At 38.3% G+C, this 18,665-nt stretch overlaps 1 protein-coding gene across 29 annotated transcripts in view; it reads right to left on the reverse strand.

Annotated features, from left to right (window-relative positions):
* The window catches only part of LOC134540897 (calcitonin gene-related peptide type 1 receptor-like), a 391,875-nt gene that overhangs the window by 194,021 nt on the left and 179,189 nt on the right, over nucleotides 1-18,665 (reverse strand). For all 29 annotated transcript variants that reach the window (XM_063383962.1, XM_063383956.1, XM_063383961.1 and 26 more), the window contains one exon: nucleotides 7,046-7,157. In XM_063383962.1, coding sequence (XP_063240032.1) covers nucleotides 7,046-7,157 — 112 coding nt within the window. The remainder of the gene's footprint in view (nucleotides 1-7,045; nucleotides 7,158-18,665) is intronic.

An 18,665-nucleotide genomic window follows, 5' to 3' on the forward strand; every position in this document is an offset into this window, starting at 1 on the left:
ATTATGTCCGCCATTTAATAAAATCAGTTTTTATCATCGGAAAATTTAAAAAAAAAAAAATAATTGTTTTTGAATTTAAAACCATTATAATTTAATAATTCAATTTTATATTTTATAAATGCTTGTTCTTTTTAATATTTTTCACATTAATTTTTTTTCAACCCATGGTTCCCAACCTTTTTCATCTGGCGACCCACCTTTCCTTATAGGAACACCACAGTTCATCGGCCCATGCTGGAGTAAAAAACCTCATTTGTATCTTATCCCTTCCTTATGTAGGGGAGACCGGGGTAAGTTGGCGAACGGGGTAAGATGACGAATCGTATGTAACTAATCCAAAAACACAGATAGAAGGTTGGCGCCCCTGTGACATTGAGTGTCACCATCTGCACCTACTAGGCAGGTGCAGCGGAATTCTCCAGTCAGTTTGAATGTGGCAGCTTTGAGAGGCTAACTGTTTCGTGAGCCATTTTTGTAATATTGAAGGTATGTATGTTAAGCTATTACAAGAAAAGTGTCCATTTGTATAAAATGTTTATATATGTAAAATGAAACGCTGAATTTTGGGAGTATTTTAATGTATAGATTGTTGAAATTTTTTTTAAAATGTTGTTAGTGATTTTGGTAAAGCAAAAAAAGGGCTGCTGGGGCAAGTTGACGGGGGCAAGATGACGAATTCGTCATCTTGCTCCTGCATTCGTCAACTTGCCATAGGTAATGACAATGTGAGCATTATTTTGTATTAAATGTTTTATTTAAACCAATGATATACAGATATGAAGAACATTTATGTAAAAGCAAAACTAATAATGAAATTATATAATATTATAACTATTTCCTGTGTTAATAGTCGTATCGATTTTGTTTGATTTTTTTTTGTAGATGCCCAGGAATTATAAGCTGAGAACGGAATGGAGTTGGAGTGACGTAGAGATGACTGCTGCTGTGAATTTTTGTCGTGCTAATGGTATTGTGATGGTCGGATTACCACCACATACTTCGAATAGGTTGCAGCCATTGGATGTTTCGTTTTTCGGCTCTTTGAAGACATTCTACTCACAAGCTTGTGACAATTATTTGGTGTCACATCCCGGACAACAAATAACTGATCTTTATGTGGCAAATCTCTTCGCTGCAGCTTATTCAAAAGCAGCAACTGTAGGCAATGCCATCAACGGGTTTGAGGCTACTGGGATAAAGCCTTAAAACCCTCAGATATTCAAAGAATGTGATTTTGCTGCTGCGGCTACATTGGAAAGAAAACTTCCCGGAAGTGAAGAACCAATGTTAACTTAAATACCAATTTCATCTGACCATGCATCAAACGATGTGTGGCTAAATTATATGCCTAATTCTTCAGGAGCTGATTCATTAGCCCAGCCAGAAAAAAATAGTGATCTTATCGATGAAGCAGGGCCTTCTTCTGGGAAGGTCAATGAAAATTCATGTAGTAAAAAGGCATCGTTTTATGATTTAAAACCATTGCCAGTGGCCCACAGAATAACCGCGACAAGGAAAAGAAGTACAGGATCAGCTTCAGTAATAACAAGCTCGCCAATTAAGAACATGTTGTTACAAAGAGATAGAGAGAAGAAAGCAGAAAGAAGAGAAGAAAAATGAAATAAAAACTAAGAAAACTGAAAAACGAAGCTCTGATCATTCTGTAGCAAAACCATGAAGCCATAATAGTGTTTCTTGCCCTGCATGTGAAGAAGTTTACGTGGAACCTCCAAATGAAGACTGGATTCAATGTTCCACATGTTCTGAGTGGTGGCACGAAAACTGTTCCAATTTTGTGTGTGACTATTGTTAATGACATTATTCAAAGCAAAAACTTGCAGTTTTTCGTTACTATGTGGCAAGGAATTGTATCAAAGTCGTTCAAATATGTTACAATATATCTTCTTTACAGCCTGCATGTTGTTTAGTGTAGGATATCTATAAAACTATTGTGTACTTTGTCTATAAATATATATTTTTTTTGTTTCGTCATCTTACCCCAATAGGTTCGTCAACTTACCCCACTCCTGGGGCAAGATGACGAATGTGCTAACTAATTGGTTTCTTGTCAATAACTTCAGAACTACACACATTAATACAACCTTGTTACATTTTTAGGTAGAAAATAGTATATACTTCGTATTGGTACCAAATTAGATATAATAAATGCTTATTTATCTGTTAAAGGCCATTTCAAAGCTTAACATCGTCAACTTGCCCCGGTCTCCCCTACATATAATTTACCATCAAATATATATATATGCTTTTTTGAAGTTTCAGATTGATTATTGATAAACAATTTGTGTTCTGATTTGAAATGGTTGACAAAATATGAGCACTTTGTAGCAACACAGTTATTTATTTAACAATAGATATGTGTTTGCACACAATTAGATTTGTTTACGATTTTTCTTATCTTTTCTGATGGTTTATTCAATGGTTTCTGATAGTTTTAGGATCGAGTCGCGACCCACCTGTAACAACCCTTCCGCGACCCACCGTTTGGGAACAGCTTCTCGATGCAATGCTCTATATTTTTCTTCCTTACACTGAGGTGACGTCTGTCGTTGGTCAGTTGAAAACAAAATGAGTTCCGACGACTGCAGTTCAAGGAGCTTCTACCGCACCCACCTTGTAGACCCAACCGGGGACGCACCACAACGCCGAAATACCACAACGTCGAAAGCTAGAAAACTGCTGTGTACCACAACGCCGAATTACCACAAAGCCGAAATACACTAACGCCGTAAAATATCATTGCAAGACTGCCACAAAGGTTAGGTTAGGTTAGGTTAGGTTAGACTAGGTTAGGTTAAGCTAGGTTAGGTTAAGCTAGGTTAGGTTTGGCTAGGCTAGGTTAAGTTAGGTTAGTTTATATTACGCTAGGTTAGGTTAGGTTAGGTAAGGTTAGGTTTGATTGTGGTATTTCGGCGTTAAGGTTCATTCAAGAAACAAACACACAAATTCATTCAGTTGTTATTTCGGCGTTGTGGTACACAGCAGTTTTCTAGCTGTCGGCGTTGTGTTCAATTTTGACATTCGGCGTCATGGTATTTCGGCGTTGTGGCAACGACCCGACCCAACCTTGCTACCTTGCGACTTTCATCTGTTCCCAAAGATGTGAGCGCACCTCAGGAGACACCACTTCAATTCTGACGACGAGACGAAGGCCGCCATTCAAGCTTGGTGTCGACGATCGCCGCCTGAATTCTTCTGCGGCTGGTTCGCCCGACAGGTCGCGCAGTGTTAGGGACAGGAAAAATTCGCGAATTCAATGACCTACGGGATAGACTCCAAGATCCTCTATGCACTCGGACAAATTGCATCTGCTCATTGGCCACTGACTCGTGACAACTATTAACTAGAATACTTTTGATTCGATACTTCTTTCGTTGAGGATTATTCATTGGCTCTGATCCCTCCAGACAGCCTGTGGTCCAATCACTGAAGCAGAAAAAAGTTAATCACATTTGGATTCTAGCCTATCGCGAAATGAAACCGCGAATTTTTTCGGTCCCTACGCATTGGTGCCAAAGTGCTTGAAAAGGGATGGGGCACAAAATCAAAAACTAAATGATGCATTACACAGAAGACTCGTGTAGATTTCAGGTGCAATTTTTTTTTGTTAATTGGTTAAAAAAAAAGTTATGGCAATGGAAGCATTACTTTTCAATCAATCCTACTATATACTTTATTAAACATGGAGAAAAAACTTTTGGTGTAGCTGAGACATGTTAATAATTTTATTGAAATAATTAAACGCTCTACCTCTCTCTCATCATGATAGAAGAAATAATTTTCGCTGGCTTTCACGGCCATTGTTTGAAGTAGCTTGGCTTCTGGGTTGTAGCCGTGTCCTTGGAAAATAATTCACCGACGTTTCGGTCGACATTGCAGTCGCCATCATCAGGGAGCAGTTACCTACCTACAACCCAGAAGCCAAGCTACTTCATGATATAAAGTTTTTTTTTTTTTTTTGCTGAAAGAAACACCCAATCTATTACATTGACACAGTTTGGTTCCCACAGCCACTATTTCTCTTCTCAGTTTCAAGAGTTGACATATTGAATGCAGACTTGAGTTTACTTGTTTAACCACGTAACGATCCACAGCACGCGGGCTGGTTGATGGGAAGAAAATTCCCAAGGTAGGTATCATTATTTTACGTCCGCAATATATACCCTCCCTCCCCTCGCTATGAGGGAGAAAAGGAGCGTGTTAATAACAAGGGCATGGCTTGTAAACATCTCAGCGATGTCACCACCGATATTTTTACGTGGGTGGATGGGGAGAGGGGGGGGGGGGTTTAACCGCGAACGAAGGAGATTTTCATTAATTCATCACGTCGGGGGTCAGGGGACGAAGGACATAAAAGCGGCTCATCCCTCATAATATATCCTTCCCTCTTTCCCTTGAACCTATCTCTTGTTAGCCGCGTTTCCGAGAGTATTTTTGTGCGAGCGTCCTGCGTGGCGGTTATAAGGGTCAAAAGGCAACGAACCAGTTTTTTTTGAAGTGGAAACTTCTATAGGAAGGTTTGGATAGGGAATAAATTCACGTAAGTCATCATCGACAATGTCACGTGAAGTGTTATTTTTTTTAAATTTTTTTTCAAGGATAACATTTAATTTATTCTATTTTTAAAAATACACGTTTTTAATTTTATCTTTATTTTCCAAGGAAATTTTAACGTTATTGTGTGGTACATATTGCGAGTATTGTATATTCTTTTAAGTAGGTAGTTAAGTTGAGGTTATGATTTTTCTTTTGTTTATTTATTTACGATGTGAATTTCTTCAAATGTCAGGTTATTTATTTATTAGAGATATTGTTGATTATTTTTAGATTTAAGTTAACAATTTTTAACTCTTTCAATGAAAAAAAAACTTAATTTCTTCTAGTTTTAAAGTTATTATTGGTAGGGCCAAAACTTATGGGTTCGAGTTACCGACATGCTAGTGATATAATATCAAAATCATTTTCTTGCGTACATTTGACGTAGAAATGATTTCATATTACACATTTAAAAACAAAATTTTAAGTTTTCACTTCTGTCGACAGTCCCCATGACTGACTTTTATTATTAGAGACCGGAAAAATTTGCGGTTTCATTTCGCGATATGCTAGAATCCAAATGTGTTTAACCTTTCGCTGCTTCAGTGATTGGACCACAGGTTGTCTGAAGGAATCAGAGCCAATGAATAATCCTCAACGAAAGAAGTATCGAATCAAAAGGCCATTCTAGTTAATAGTTGTCACGAGTCAGTAGCCAATGAGCAGATGTAATTTGTCCGAGTGCATAGAGGATCTTGGAGTCTATCCTGTAGGTCATTGAGTTCGCGAATTTTTCCGGTCCCTATTTATTATTATTTAGTATTTGAGGTCGGCAGTACTGCGTGCCAATCGGTATGAAGAGTGCGTGATTAGGTAAACACATTTTTGCGCTCTGAATTAATTTAATATTTTTTTTTTAAAAGGAAAACTACAACAGTTGTTACGCTATGAACTGCGGCGTAGTTTGGAGACACAATGGAATGTATTCAAACGTACACTTCCAGGAGGTAAAGATCAGAAAACATCGTCCATTCAAAAAAAATACGTTGCGGGCAGGGAACGAACCGCAACATACTTAGTGAAAGAGAAAAAAAATAGAAAGGGGGAGAAGAAGAGAGAAAGTGTGAAAGAGAGGTAAAAAAGAAAGTGTAAACAAAGAGGGAGAAAGAGAGGAAGAGCGAGAGCTAGAGAGAGAAGAGAGTCCGATTTTGATTACACGTACCATTGCTGCAAGGGGTCGAAAAATTTAGGGGTATAATTTTAAACAATCATATCTTCCTTAGTAGGTACACTATCAAATCCGTTCAAATTGTTTGTAACTCATAATTTTTACCTTAAAATTTTTGTCTGAAACAATTTTTGATAATACATACCATTACTGCAAGGGATGGAAATAAAAAGGGAAGAAAAAACTAAATGTTATTAACTTTTTTAAATAGGTATTCTAACAGTCATTATAATTTATTGTAAAACGCATTAATTTTATCTAAAACTTTTGGTTGAAACAATTTTTTGACGTTTTAGGCCTAACGTCTTATAAATCGATGAACGCTGGCTGGCTGCACGCACGAAAAATTGTCACGTTCCGCCTGAGCCGAGCGTGCAAGAACCGGCCAACCACCGGGCGAGAAAAAAATCTTCTATAATATCAAACAGGATAAGGTATATATTTAAACAAATTATTTAAATTAAATTTTTGCAAAAAAAACTGTAAATAATATTTGAAAATTAAAAAGTATGCAATTTTTCATCACATTTTTCTTTTGACTATAGAGACCTATAAAATTCGCGGATTCATTTCGTGATATGCTACAATTCAAATAATTATACCTCAGCGCTGCTTCTACCATTGGTTCACTGTTAATCTGGAGTAATGAGGGCCAATTAGAGACCCTCACTCATAGAAGTGTCGAATCACAGGCCACCCAGTCGAGACGACTCACAAGTCAGCAGCCAATGAACAGGTGGCATTTGCCCGAGTGTGTAGAGTGTAGTAGAGCCTATCCTGGAGGTCACTGAATCCGCGAATTTTGCAGGTCTCTACTTATGACGTTATCACTAGGGGCAGGAAATTTTCGCGAATAAATCTGAACGCCTACTTGACTGCAACAAGGCATACCTGCACCAGCGGTTTCTTCCTTGTGATTGGCGGCCGTCTGCGAGAGAAGTCGTTGCCTTGTTTGCACGAGCCACTAAACAACGAGGTTGCTTCCACACTAAATTAGTGTGATTGGTTGTTGTAACAATCGACATCCACCTGAAAGTAACTCACCCAATCACGAAGCACAGACGATGCTACAGTGTTTTAACTTCCAGCTACTCTCGGGATCTTTTAGCGAAATTTTTATGGCCCTAGTTATCACGTAAAATCATCGTCCGTAAACCTGACTTTACAGACAACCCCTCTTTTTTTTTTTTTTTTTTTTTTTTTTTTGTGAAACGAACTGTTACCTTAACAACAGGGTTTGAAATTAGAAGAGTAGGTACTCACCGGAGACTGGCGTTGCCATAGTCGAGCTATTGAGCATCACAAGGCACTCCATCTCCCGGCGGTGGATGATTCGGTCCACCTGGTCGTGCGTGGTCGAGTCGTTCACGTCGCCCTGCGGAACACACGGGGGGTGAACGGGTCACCTCCGGGACTCGACACACGATCAAAACACACTGACGCTGGAATCACAAATGGCACGACGTAATGCAAAACATGTTACCAACTAAGAGAATTTTTTTTTTTGACGTGACAACGTCTAATAAATCGATGAACGCCGGCTGCATGCACGAAAAAAGAATGACTCGTTGTCCCGTTACGCACATTGTTCGTTACGCTGTGTCCCGTTACGCTCATTGTACGCTTGCGCCGCATCTATCTCTTTTCCACTCGATTGGCCTATGCGTCCGAGGAGAAGAAAGACAGCGGCAGCACATAACTTACATCCACACGTGAACTGTTTCGTCGACTGGTTATAAAGTGAAGTGAAAAGTTATTAATGTGGTTTTCATTGCTTATTACAACAACAATTTCGGCAATAAAGGTTAATTATTCTTGCATTTTAAAAGTCTGATTACTAGTATAATTTCAAGTATTTATTCTTTTATTATTTTAAAATAAAAAAGATTCAATTTTATTAATAAATGTATGCAATTATTTCATAAATGTTTTTTTATGGCGTTGTCACGTTAAACTATCGTCCGCAAACCGACTTTACAGACAACAGATTTTTTTTTTTTTTGTCTTTGTGAACTTTGGTTAGCCACATATACGCCACCACAAATGGCAGCACCGTGGTTACACATTTCCGTTCCATTCACGGAAATTACTCTCAACAAACGCCGTATAGCGAGAGCTAGGATGTCGCGCATCAAAAATAAACGCAGGTAGCACCTTTGAAAGAGACCCTTCTTGACCCTCGTTGAGCGCGCGGGGTAAAAAAAAAAAATAGTGACGACGTTGAAGTATACGTTCGTGTGAGGCTGGCTTTTGTCTCCTGACAGCGCGTGCGCACTTTGTTTTCTCTTTCTCTCCTCACGAGCCGTCAGAACGTCCTCACCTGGGTCTAATGGACGCGGGCTTGCCTTCCGGCCGTTCAGACGCGAGAGAAAGAAAGAGAGAGAGAGAGAGAGAGAGAGAGAGAGAGAGAGCGAGTCTTGGTCACAGAAAGCTTCTGAGGTCAGAGCAAACAATGATCCACTTACCCCTGCCCCTATGACCGCAACTCACCTGCACGAGAGAGAGAGAGAGAGAGAGAGAGAGAGAGAGAGAGAGAGAGAGAGAGATAATCGATGGTTCGATACCTCGTGAGCGCACCGCGCGATCGATCGATCGATCGATTCTACCGCCTGCGTTCCGTTTGGCATTCCACCCGGGAAACTTAACTACTATTCATTGACGTTCCGTGCATTTTTTTGACTTTATAACGTCATATAAATCGATGAACGCCGGCTGGACGCACGATAACTAGGGCCATGAAAATTTCGCTAAAAGATCCCGAGAGTAGCTGGAAGTTAAAACACTATAGCATCGTCTGTGTTTCGTGATTGGGTGAGTTACTTTGAGGTGCATGTCGATTGTTACAACAACCAATCACACTAATTCAGTGTGGAAGCAAACTCGTCACCTAGTGGCTCGTGCAAACAAGGCAACTACTTCTCTCGCAGACGGCCGCCAATCACAAGGAAGGAACCGCTGGTGCAGGTATGCCTTGTTGCAGTCTAGTAGGCGATCAGATTTTTTCCGCGAAAATTTCCTGCCCCTAACGATAAAGCATGACTAGAGACCGGGAAAATTCTCGGATTCCTTTCGAGACAGGCTGGAATCCAAACTCGTTTAGCTTAATGCTGCGTCAGTGATTGGATTGCAATTTACCTGAAGGACTCTGAGCCAATGGCAAACACTCAACAAAAGAAGTATCGAATCATAAGAATCGCAGTAAACAGGTGTCCCGAGTCGGTAGCCAATGACCAGGTGATAGTTGCCCGAGTACATAGAGAATCTTGGTGTCTATCCTAGTGGTAATTGAAACCGCGAATTTTTCCAGTCCCTAAGCATGACTCATTGTCACGTTCCGCCTGAACCGAGCGTGCAAGAACCGGCCAACCACCGTACGAGAAATTTTTATATAATATCAAACAGGTTAAGGCGGGATTTTTAAAAGCAGCAATTTAAATAAATTTTATATTACGTTATCACGTAAAATTATCGTCCGTAAACCGACTTTACAGACAACCCCCTTTTTATTTTTTTTATTGACGTGATAACGTCTTATAAATCGATGTACGCCGGATGCACGCACGAAAAAGCATGATGTAATGTCACGTTCCCCCTGAGCCGAGCGTGCAAGAACCGGCCAACCACCGTGCGAGAAAATCTTCTATAATATCAAACAGGTTAAGGCGGGCTTTTTAACTAATTGTTCGTGATTATATTTAAACAAATTATTTAAATTAAATTTGCAAAAACTGAAAATAATATTTGCAAATTAAAAAGTATGCAATTTTTCATCAATGTTTTCTTATGACGTTATCACGTAAAATTATCGTCCGTAAACCGACTTTACACACAACTCCCCCCTTTTTTTTGACGTGAATACGTCTTAAAAATTGCACAGTGGGAGGCAATTCAAAAAACGAATGATAACAAAATCGGTGGTATACAGTTTCGTGTTGCAGCTACATATCTATCATCTCCAACCAAGATTTAATTACACTACTGGATAAATAAAGGATCTAAGAATTCGTTACGCTAAGTGAGGACAGATATTCTGTGTTAATTCAAAACTTGTTTTTGTAATTCTAAAGTTACAATTCTAGTAATTGTGCAGAATGCACATGTTTACAAACATTTTATTTTGTAACTTTACAAACATTTGAACTTTTTGCAAAAATAACTCAGGTCCAGTTAACAATTTATTTTTACTGTGTAGGACGGGCTGTATCATGCAAAACCCAATATCTTCTCATGCAATATGTAATGATGAAGGGTGTTGCTAAGCTTGATATCGCTGCAGCGTACATAGTTTTGGCAAACACACACAAGGCTAATATTGAGCTGGACTCCATGAGGTGTATGGATATGAGTTTATCGGAACGGGACCAGCATAGCAAACACAGGCAAAGCGGGGCTAGAGCACACAGAAACATATTTTCTGTACATTTATAAAAGATTCTTTTTTTATATATATAAAATACTGTTTTTGAGATAAAAAAAAACATTAATTTTCGCGTAATTTTATATTTTCATTGATGTTTCATTCAAGCATAATTTTGTTTTCAATTTAAGATAACTTAATATTCAATAATTAGACTCAATTCTGTTTTATAAATATTATTAATACTCAGTTAATACTGGAAAGTTACTGAGGAAACAGTTTGCAAAAAAACTTTAACTACAGGGACAACACAAAGCATAAATTCCCGGGTGAGAATCCGAACCCAGTATTACTGCGCACACTACTTTGTAGTAATAGAGTTGTTTTCATGTAAATGTACTACAAAAATACGCACATCTGTAATTTTAACATTAATATTTCTGTTTTATGTACAAAAAAATTACTGTAAAGACTGAAAGCCATTTGACATGATAATACATTCAGATATTTATAAAGCCCATAAAATTGCGTAGTTTGATATTATTATTGCAGTTATAATCGTTCCCAAAAAAAGAAAAAAAAATCCAATGCCAAATGCTGATGACTCGACAAGGGGAAAATATTTCTACGAGCCTGTCTTAACTTCAGGTATTTCAAAAACATTATGTATAATGCTTTAACAAAGCCAATTTATGCAAATCAAACGACAGAAAATATTTATGGCCGAAAATCTGTTAATACCAGAATGACTTTTTTCGGTACCTGTCCGTCCGTGTGTCGAAAATAATTAAGAATATTTTCGAACACCTGTCGTGGGGCATTGTTAAACTATCACACGGCGAAACGAAATAACACAATTTAAAATCAAATTGTTTTGCCATAAACATGCATTATCAAAATAAAGTCCAGTGAAGGGAATTTTGTTTTCCAATTTGTTTTACAATTTCGAGTTGTAGGCCTCAGGGGCTGGCGATGTCTTGTGACTTTCCGTGCTTTTATGAACGTCCGTAATGTATTTTTTCCCCTCTTTGTTTGCGACTTGCGTCGTTACGTTGTTTATAAACCACGGCCTTGTTCCTCGCAAGCAAGTCCTGCGGCCGTACGCAGCTGAAGCAAACAGCGCGCATTTCAATTACGGAACGGAGCCTTCCAGCTTACGATAGGCTCAAGCGCTATAGTCCGTGTGCATGCAACTTGACTCGTATCGAACGGTTTTCAAAAGTGCACAGAAAAAAAAGGGGGTTGTCTGTAAAGTCGGTTTACGGACGATAATTTTACGTGATAACGTCATAAGAAAACGTTGATGAAAAATTGCATACTTTTTAATTTTCAAATACTATTTACAGTTTTTGCAAAATTTAATTTAAATAATTTGTTTAAATATAATCACGAACAATTAGTTTAAAAGCCCGCCTTAACCTGTTTGATATTATAGAAGATATTCTCGCACGGTAGTTGGTCGGTATTTGCACGCTCGGCTCAGGCGGAACGTGACAAATTTTTCGTGCGTGCAGCCGGCGATCATCGATTTATAAGACATCACGTGAAAAATATTTTCTGTACTTGCGCAAAATATTCCTTTGGAATAATGTTCGCAGGATTTCACGGCCATTGTCCGAAGTAGCTTGCTTGGCTTCTGTGTTGTAGCCGTGTCCTTGGCGAATAATTCACAGATGTTGCGGTCGACATTGCAGTCGCCATCATCAGGGAGCAGTTCCTAGTTTCCTTTGGAAACCAACTGACAAGAAAGAGTTTTTCCTACTACTTACAAGAAATATATTGAAAATTTGTTTAACACGTGGCTATGGTTATTTTAGCATATATGAAATACGTTTTTTTCGAGATAATACTGAGTATTTCTTACGAAAATTAGCGCATATTATATACTAATTAATTAAAACGACAGTATCACAACAAAAAAGTATTAGCAGTAATGCTGGGTTTTTATTCTTACCCGAGGATTTAAGCTTTGTGTTGTGATAGAAGCTCCAGTAGTTAAAGTTATTTGTAAAACGTTCCCTGGACAGCTTTCCAATATTAACTGTGCATGTTTAAGCAATAATAAAGAAAGTATAATTTTAAACATTCGGTTATATTTTCTATGATAATAAAATAATGCTTGAATTAAACATCGATTAAAATATAATATTGTGTGCCAGATTTAGTAAGAAATACTCAGTTTCATCACGAAGAACCTATATCGTACTTATACGCAAAAATAACCATATCTAGGCATTTATTGGACAAATATGCAATATCTTTCCAAAAATAATATTTTGTAAAAATACGGAAAAAAATTGTTGCACCCCAGTATTTTGGCGAAAGAGACACTGGATAACGGCAGAAGACTTTCAAGATATAACGACCAGATCCAAACAGCAATTACGCCCAGAAGCTTTGAATGCGCGCATTAAAACCATACATTGAGCCCCTCGCCCCCCCCCTTCCCAAACCAACGTTCTAATACTCATCTACTGCCCTTTATTAAAAATAAACCCTATTCGTCTGAGTAAATGGCGGGAGATAAATTTCTACACTTCACGAAGCGACGAAACGACGACAGGAGAAACGTATTTCTTTCCTTTTTTTTTCCCCCACTGCCTCGCAGATAATTAAGAACTCGGGTGAGCTTGCACAACGATCCACAGAAATTTGTGGAGAAGGAGTAGGATTAGAGCCCGACCTAGCAAATTAACTGCAATAAGCGGAGGGAAAAGCTTTGGAATGCGGAGCGCATTTAAAGGGAATTCATCACGGGTGCGAAAAGTGGTGCACCGTTGTATCATTTTTAGCTTTCACGACCGCGTAAATGAGGTTCAGGAGCAAAAAAAAAAAAACTGTAAAAGAACACCGTGAGAATTTGTAGTATCCTCTATACACGTAGTTAACGTTTTTCTTCGTTACTGAAATTTCCCCCCCCCCCCCCCCCCCTTCTGAACATCCAGAAATTATACTTGAAATTTTAGTTCTACATTTCTGATTTAAAAAAAAAACTAAATAACTATCTTAACATGATTTGTAGAATTAAAATCTCGCAGCTGCACAGTTGTGCATTAAAAAGAGAAAAAATAGTACAATATTTATTCCGCTAGAGCCGTTTTTTATACCAACGGACACCACAACCACATGAATTGATATATTGCATTATATTATTACATTACATTTTAATTATTTTTCAAAGTAATTTTCAACCAATAATGCATATATTTTTTTAACCGAATTTAAGAAAAGGAACTTTACTGAGATGAAACATCAAATTTAGGATATATATACATTCATCCATACCTTTCAATTGATAAAACATTTATTGGGAAATTTCGATTCCATCACGTTCCACACTAAGAACAGATGCCGAGTCATGGTACAAGATAATTAAACCCCTACCGAAATTAACATACATTTTGCATTTGTCAGCTGAACAGGAGGCGAGCGAAAGATGATTTTTTTTAATTGGCCAAATAATTAATCAAGCGCTCAGGAAGCCGCACTCGGACAAACGACCCGTCAAACGCGGCAGCCAATGGGATTACGGCTATGCGTCGGAAATGGGGCTCAGGTGGACCGCAACAGCCAACGCGTTCAAGTATTAATTGCTTCATTACTGGTTCCTGGTTCCGGCGAGAATAAGTTCGAATTTTGAGCGTGGCGGGAGGGAGATTAATGTATACAGATGACAACAACATGTCGATACATCAAAACATCGATAATACAGGTCAAAATATCTACAATTTAGTATCGATGAAGTGATACTAATATGTTCGTGACATCCTGCATGTACATATATTTTTTTTTATAAATGGAACAGAAACATCCACGTGATATTACAGATATTTGTGATGGAAACAATTGAATCAAAATAGTACTCGCAGCAATACTGGGTTCGGATTCTTACCCGGGCATTTTATGCTTTGTGTTGTCCCAACACAGCCAATAGTTAAAATTATTTGTCAACTGTTCCATGCACATATTAATAAGCAAAATAATGTACAAATACTGAATATTCGATTATATTTTCGATGGTTAAAAATAATTGAGGCTTGAATGAAACATCAATAAAAAAAAGGTAAAGCGTTTCTGCATATGTACTGATAACCCGATATATCGGAATTATTGATATTTTAAAGGGTATATTTTATAGTCATCGATCTCATTCAAACCATATATCGAGATACCGATGTATCGATAAGTTGAAAATGTTTTCTATCCCTAAGCCCGTGTGCAGGGTGAAAGGGAGCAGTAGGATAATTGAAGCGGGTAGGGAGGGTTCATTATTCCGGAATACTGTGAGAGTATACTCAGGGGCACCATTTACATTTTTGAAGTGAAGCCCCTTTGGCTGAGGGGGTTACAATCTTCGAGCGTTACGAAAATTACGATCGTATGAGGGGAATAGTTAGGTACGTAAACTCCCTATTATCCGCGCATGCTACGAAAAAAATACAGCTAATATGTAAATCTGTATTTTATTACAAGTGAGCAAATTTGAACTCTACTGACGAGTGTATTGCGTGCAGTATACAGTGAAACGCCACAGGCCTTCTCGGAACTCACGCAGTAGGCTGGCATGCGTAATTATTCAATAAAATACAAACAATTTTAGCATCATTAATATTTTTTTTACTGTTAATTGTAACGTTTACTGTAGGCCTACATACATTTATAGATTTTTAAGTTGAAATTAATGTTTCCTTTTTTTGTTTCCCATTTTCAGCTATTTAGCGGATTAACCGCGATTTTCACTATCCGCGGTGGCCCTGCCACTTAATTTCGCGGATAATCGGGAGTGTACTGTACGTGGTCGGGGAACCTGAAGAGGAGGCGGTAGGGGAGAGGTATAAATGACGCAGCACACGTGTATACTGTCACACTCGCAGACTTGAATACTTTCATACTAGCATACTTACATTTCTGCATACTTGCAAACTTGCTTACTTGCATACTTGCACAATAGCATAGTTTAGCGCTCGCATACTCGCATGCATTTTTTTTGACGTGACAACGTCTAATAAATCGATGAACGCCGGCTGCACGCACGAAAAAGTGTCCCGTAACGCTGTGTCCCGTTATGCTCTTTGTACGCTTGCGCCGCATCTATCTCTCTTCCACTCGATTGGAACAACCATCGATTTGACTTTTTTGAGGCACATTAAACTTGAAACACTCCCATTCTTTTCCTACTTTTCCTAACATCGTCCTATCCTTAACAGAATAACGCAGATTGGAAGAAGTTAAATAGCAAACATGTATAAAAGTTATAGTTAAAATAATCTCTTCGTTAAAGTAATAAACATATTTGAATTAATAAGTGCAAATAAAAGTAAATTTATCAATTAAATTGTAGATTTCATTTCACTCCTTCTTTGTATCCATACGAAATAGTGATAATTCAATAAAAATGATTCAATTTTATTCATAAAAGTATGCAATCATTTCATCAATGTTTTGTTATGACGTTGTCACGTTAAACTATCGTCCGTAAACCGACTTTACAGACAACCATTTTTTTTTATCTGCGACCTCAGCCAAAGAGAATTATGTTTCCTGTACCTAATAATATAATAAGCAAATAGTTTCACTTCTGTCACGTGTAGACTCCACGCACACATTAATTTATGATTATTTTTACGTACTGTAAATGATTCATGCAATTGGAAATTTTGATTTAATACAATTTCATGGACATACGCCATTGCATTTTTTTCCCCACTGTTTGTCATGTAGAGACCTGCAAAATTCGCGGGTTCATTTCGTGATATGCTACAATTCAAATAATCACACCTTAGCGCTGCTTCTGCAATTGGTTCACTGTTCATCTGGAGTAATGAGGGCCAATTAAAGGACACTCACTCAAAGAAGTGTCGAATCACAGACCACTCGGTCGAGACGACTCAGAAGTCAGCAGCCAATGAACAGGTGGCATTTGCCCCGAGTGTGTAGAGTGTGGTAGAGTCTATCCTGGAGGTCATTGAATCCGCGAATTTTACAGGTCTCTACGTCATGGGGAAAAATTCATGAACTAAGAATTTAACAACATGAAACATGAACCCACAGAGAACAAGACAAGATCAGCTGATGTCAAACAGATAAACCCAACGATGTACCTAAACAGGCATTATGGACAATACAACGGCGATAGGCCCAGATGAACACACTCAAACTTAAACAACAGACAGCTCAAGAATTCCGTGGGTGGAAGTTAGTCACGGGAAAAAAAAAATAACAGCACAGACGAACAGAGCGGGCTAGCAACGATGATACAGTTTCGACAACAACAGTAAATGCAGACAGACAAAAAAGAAAACCTGGACAACGCAGCAAATATACTTACGAACACAACGATGAAGATAAACCGATATTTTTGACAACATAACGAAAAAAGGGGGTTTGTATATGTTGGACCTCCTCACCTAGCACAGCCAATGGCAGAAGAGGACTGCCCTGATTGGGGACATCAGCTGATTTAGGCTTGTTTTCTGTGGGTTAATGTTTTAATTGTTTAAATATTATTTTTTTCATTCGTGAATTTTTACCCATTTAAAACAGTGCCAAACTGCAATGGCGTTATGTCCAAGAAATTTCATTAAAACATGGTCCTTTTTTGTCTAGCTTTTCTCTGAAAAATAAGTACTTTAAAGGTGAAAAGCAAAATTTTTTTTATTTTTACTAGCATTTAATTAAAAAGGCAGATCAATACCTTTCGATTTTAATTGAGTTCTTTTGATTCCATAAAATATAAACTTTCAAAGATTTTATTCCCTCATATAATGACGTGATTACACCCGGAATTTATCGTCAGCATTAATAAAACTTTATACAAGTAGAATTTTTCTAGAAAGAACTTTCTTAAGAAAACCATAGTTCCAAGAGTTTATTTTTGAATTTTTATTATCCCCTTTAGGCCTCCGGTAAGGCCCCTCTACAAAATATTAAGGGCCTGAAAAATAAATGGTCCAGGGCAACACCAAATCTAAGACCACCACTGAGTACAGTCCAAAAAAAAAAATTCTTTTCCACAGTATATTTTTGTTAGGATAAATATAAAACTACATATTTAAAAAAAAACCATGAACAATTACATATATTTATTTTTCTTTGAAATACAGTTTGTCCACAAAAGAAGGTCCTTGCCTCAACGATAGGTATATTATAAAAGATTAATCTAAACTGTTTACAACAAATCACACATCAAATTGAAGGTAAACCAACCTAGTTTTTCTTACAAAAATAAAGTCCGATATGTATCCTGCACCTTTAAGTTATACCGCGCACATCCAACCTTAAGTCAAATTCATCCCACACTTTGTTTAACACGCACGGAGTAATGGAAGAAATAGCATCTTTCAACTCTGTGTCTCAAAACCTGGCGAATCATTAGGTAGCGGCGGAACGTAGACACGATTTTTTTTCTTCATAAAGCGCCAAAAGGAAAAAAAAAATAATCGCATGGCGTTATGTCAGGTGAACGTTGAGGCCAGCGATAATTAGGGGCCGGAAAAATTCGCGGTTTCGATGGCCTTCAGGATAGACTGCGCATACCCCTGTACACTCGGGCAAATAACGCAAGTTCATTGGCTGCCAACTTGTAAGTCGTCTCAGCTGGTTTGTCTGTGATTCGATACTTCTTTGGTTAAAGGGTTTATAACTGGTTGAGGTTCGCCCAGATGAACAGTAAGCCAATAGCAAAATCACATAAAAGGTAGATGTATTTGAATTCGAGCCTATCGCAGAATGAATCCGCGAATTTCTCCGGTCTCTAGCGATAGTTAGCTCTGTCGTCTCGAATTGCCTATACCATCGGAGGATGTTTTTGCCACGTGGCAGTTGCTTCAAACACATCACATCGTGCCGTCTGGCTGACTGTTCCCAACTCCATGGTCCCCGGGGGGGGGGGGGGGGGGGGGGAGAGAATAATTAAAAAAAATGGGGTTGTCTGCAAAGTCGGTTTACGGACGATAATTTTACGTGATAACGTCATAAGCAAACATTGATGAAAAAAATTGCACACTATTTTAATTTTCAAATATGATTTACAGTTTTTTGCAAAATTTAATTTAAATCATTTGTTTAGATATAATCACGAACGATTAGTTAAAAAAAAAGCCCGCCTTAACCTGTTTGATATTACAGAATATTTTTCTCGCAAGGTGGTAGGTCGGTTCTTGCACGCTCGGCTCAGGCGGAACGTGACATTTTTTTTCGTGCGTGCAGCCGGCGTTCATCGATTTACAAGACGTTATCACGTCAAAAAAAAAATCGAGTTTAAGGCTAGGGATGGGAATTGTTGACGACGAGGAGAGGGAGTAAGGGATGATTGTAAAAAAAAAGGGGGGGGGGGAAAGGGAGAGTGATCTGACGGCAAGAGAACAGCGACAAATATTTCATTAGCCGACATCCTCGCTCGACGACCGATACGCCCCTTGTAAACACATTAGACTAATGGCAGCTTCAGCTGCGGGCCCAGCATCCCATGTTCTTCCCTTTATCCCCCCCTACCTACCCTCCACCCACCCTTTAACCCAACCTACC

Source organism: Bacillus rossius, chromosome 17, assembly GCF_032445375.1.
Source record: "Bacillus rossius redtenbacheri isolate Brsri chromosome 17, Brsri_v3, whole genome shotgun sequence".
Classification (NCBI taxonomy): domain Eukaryota; kingdom Metazoa; phylum Arthropoda; class Insecta; order Phasmatodea; family Bacillidae; genus Bacillus; species Bacillus rossius.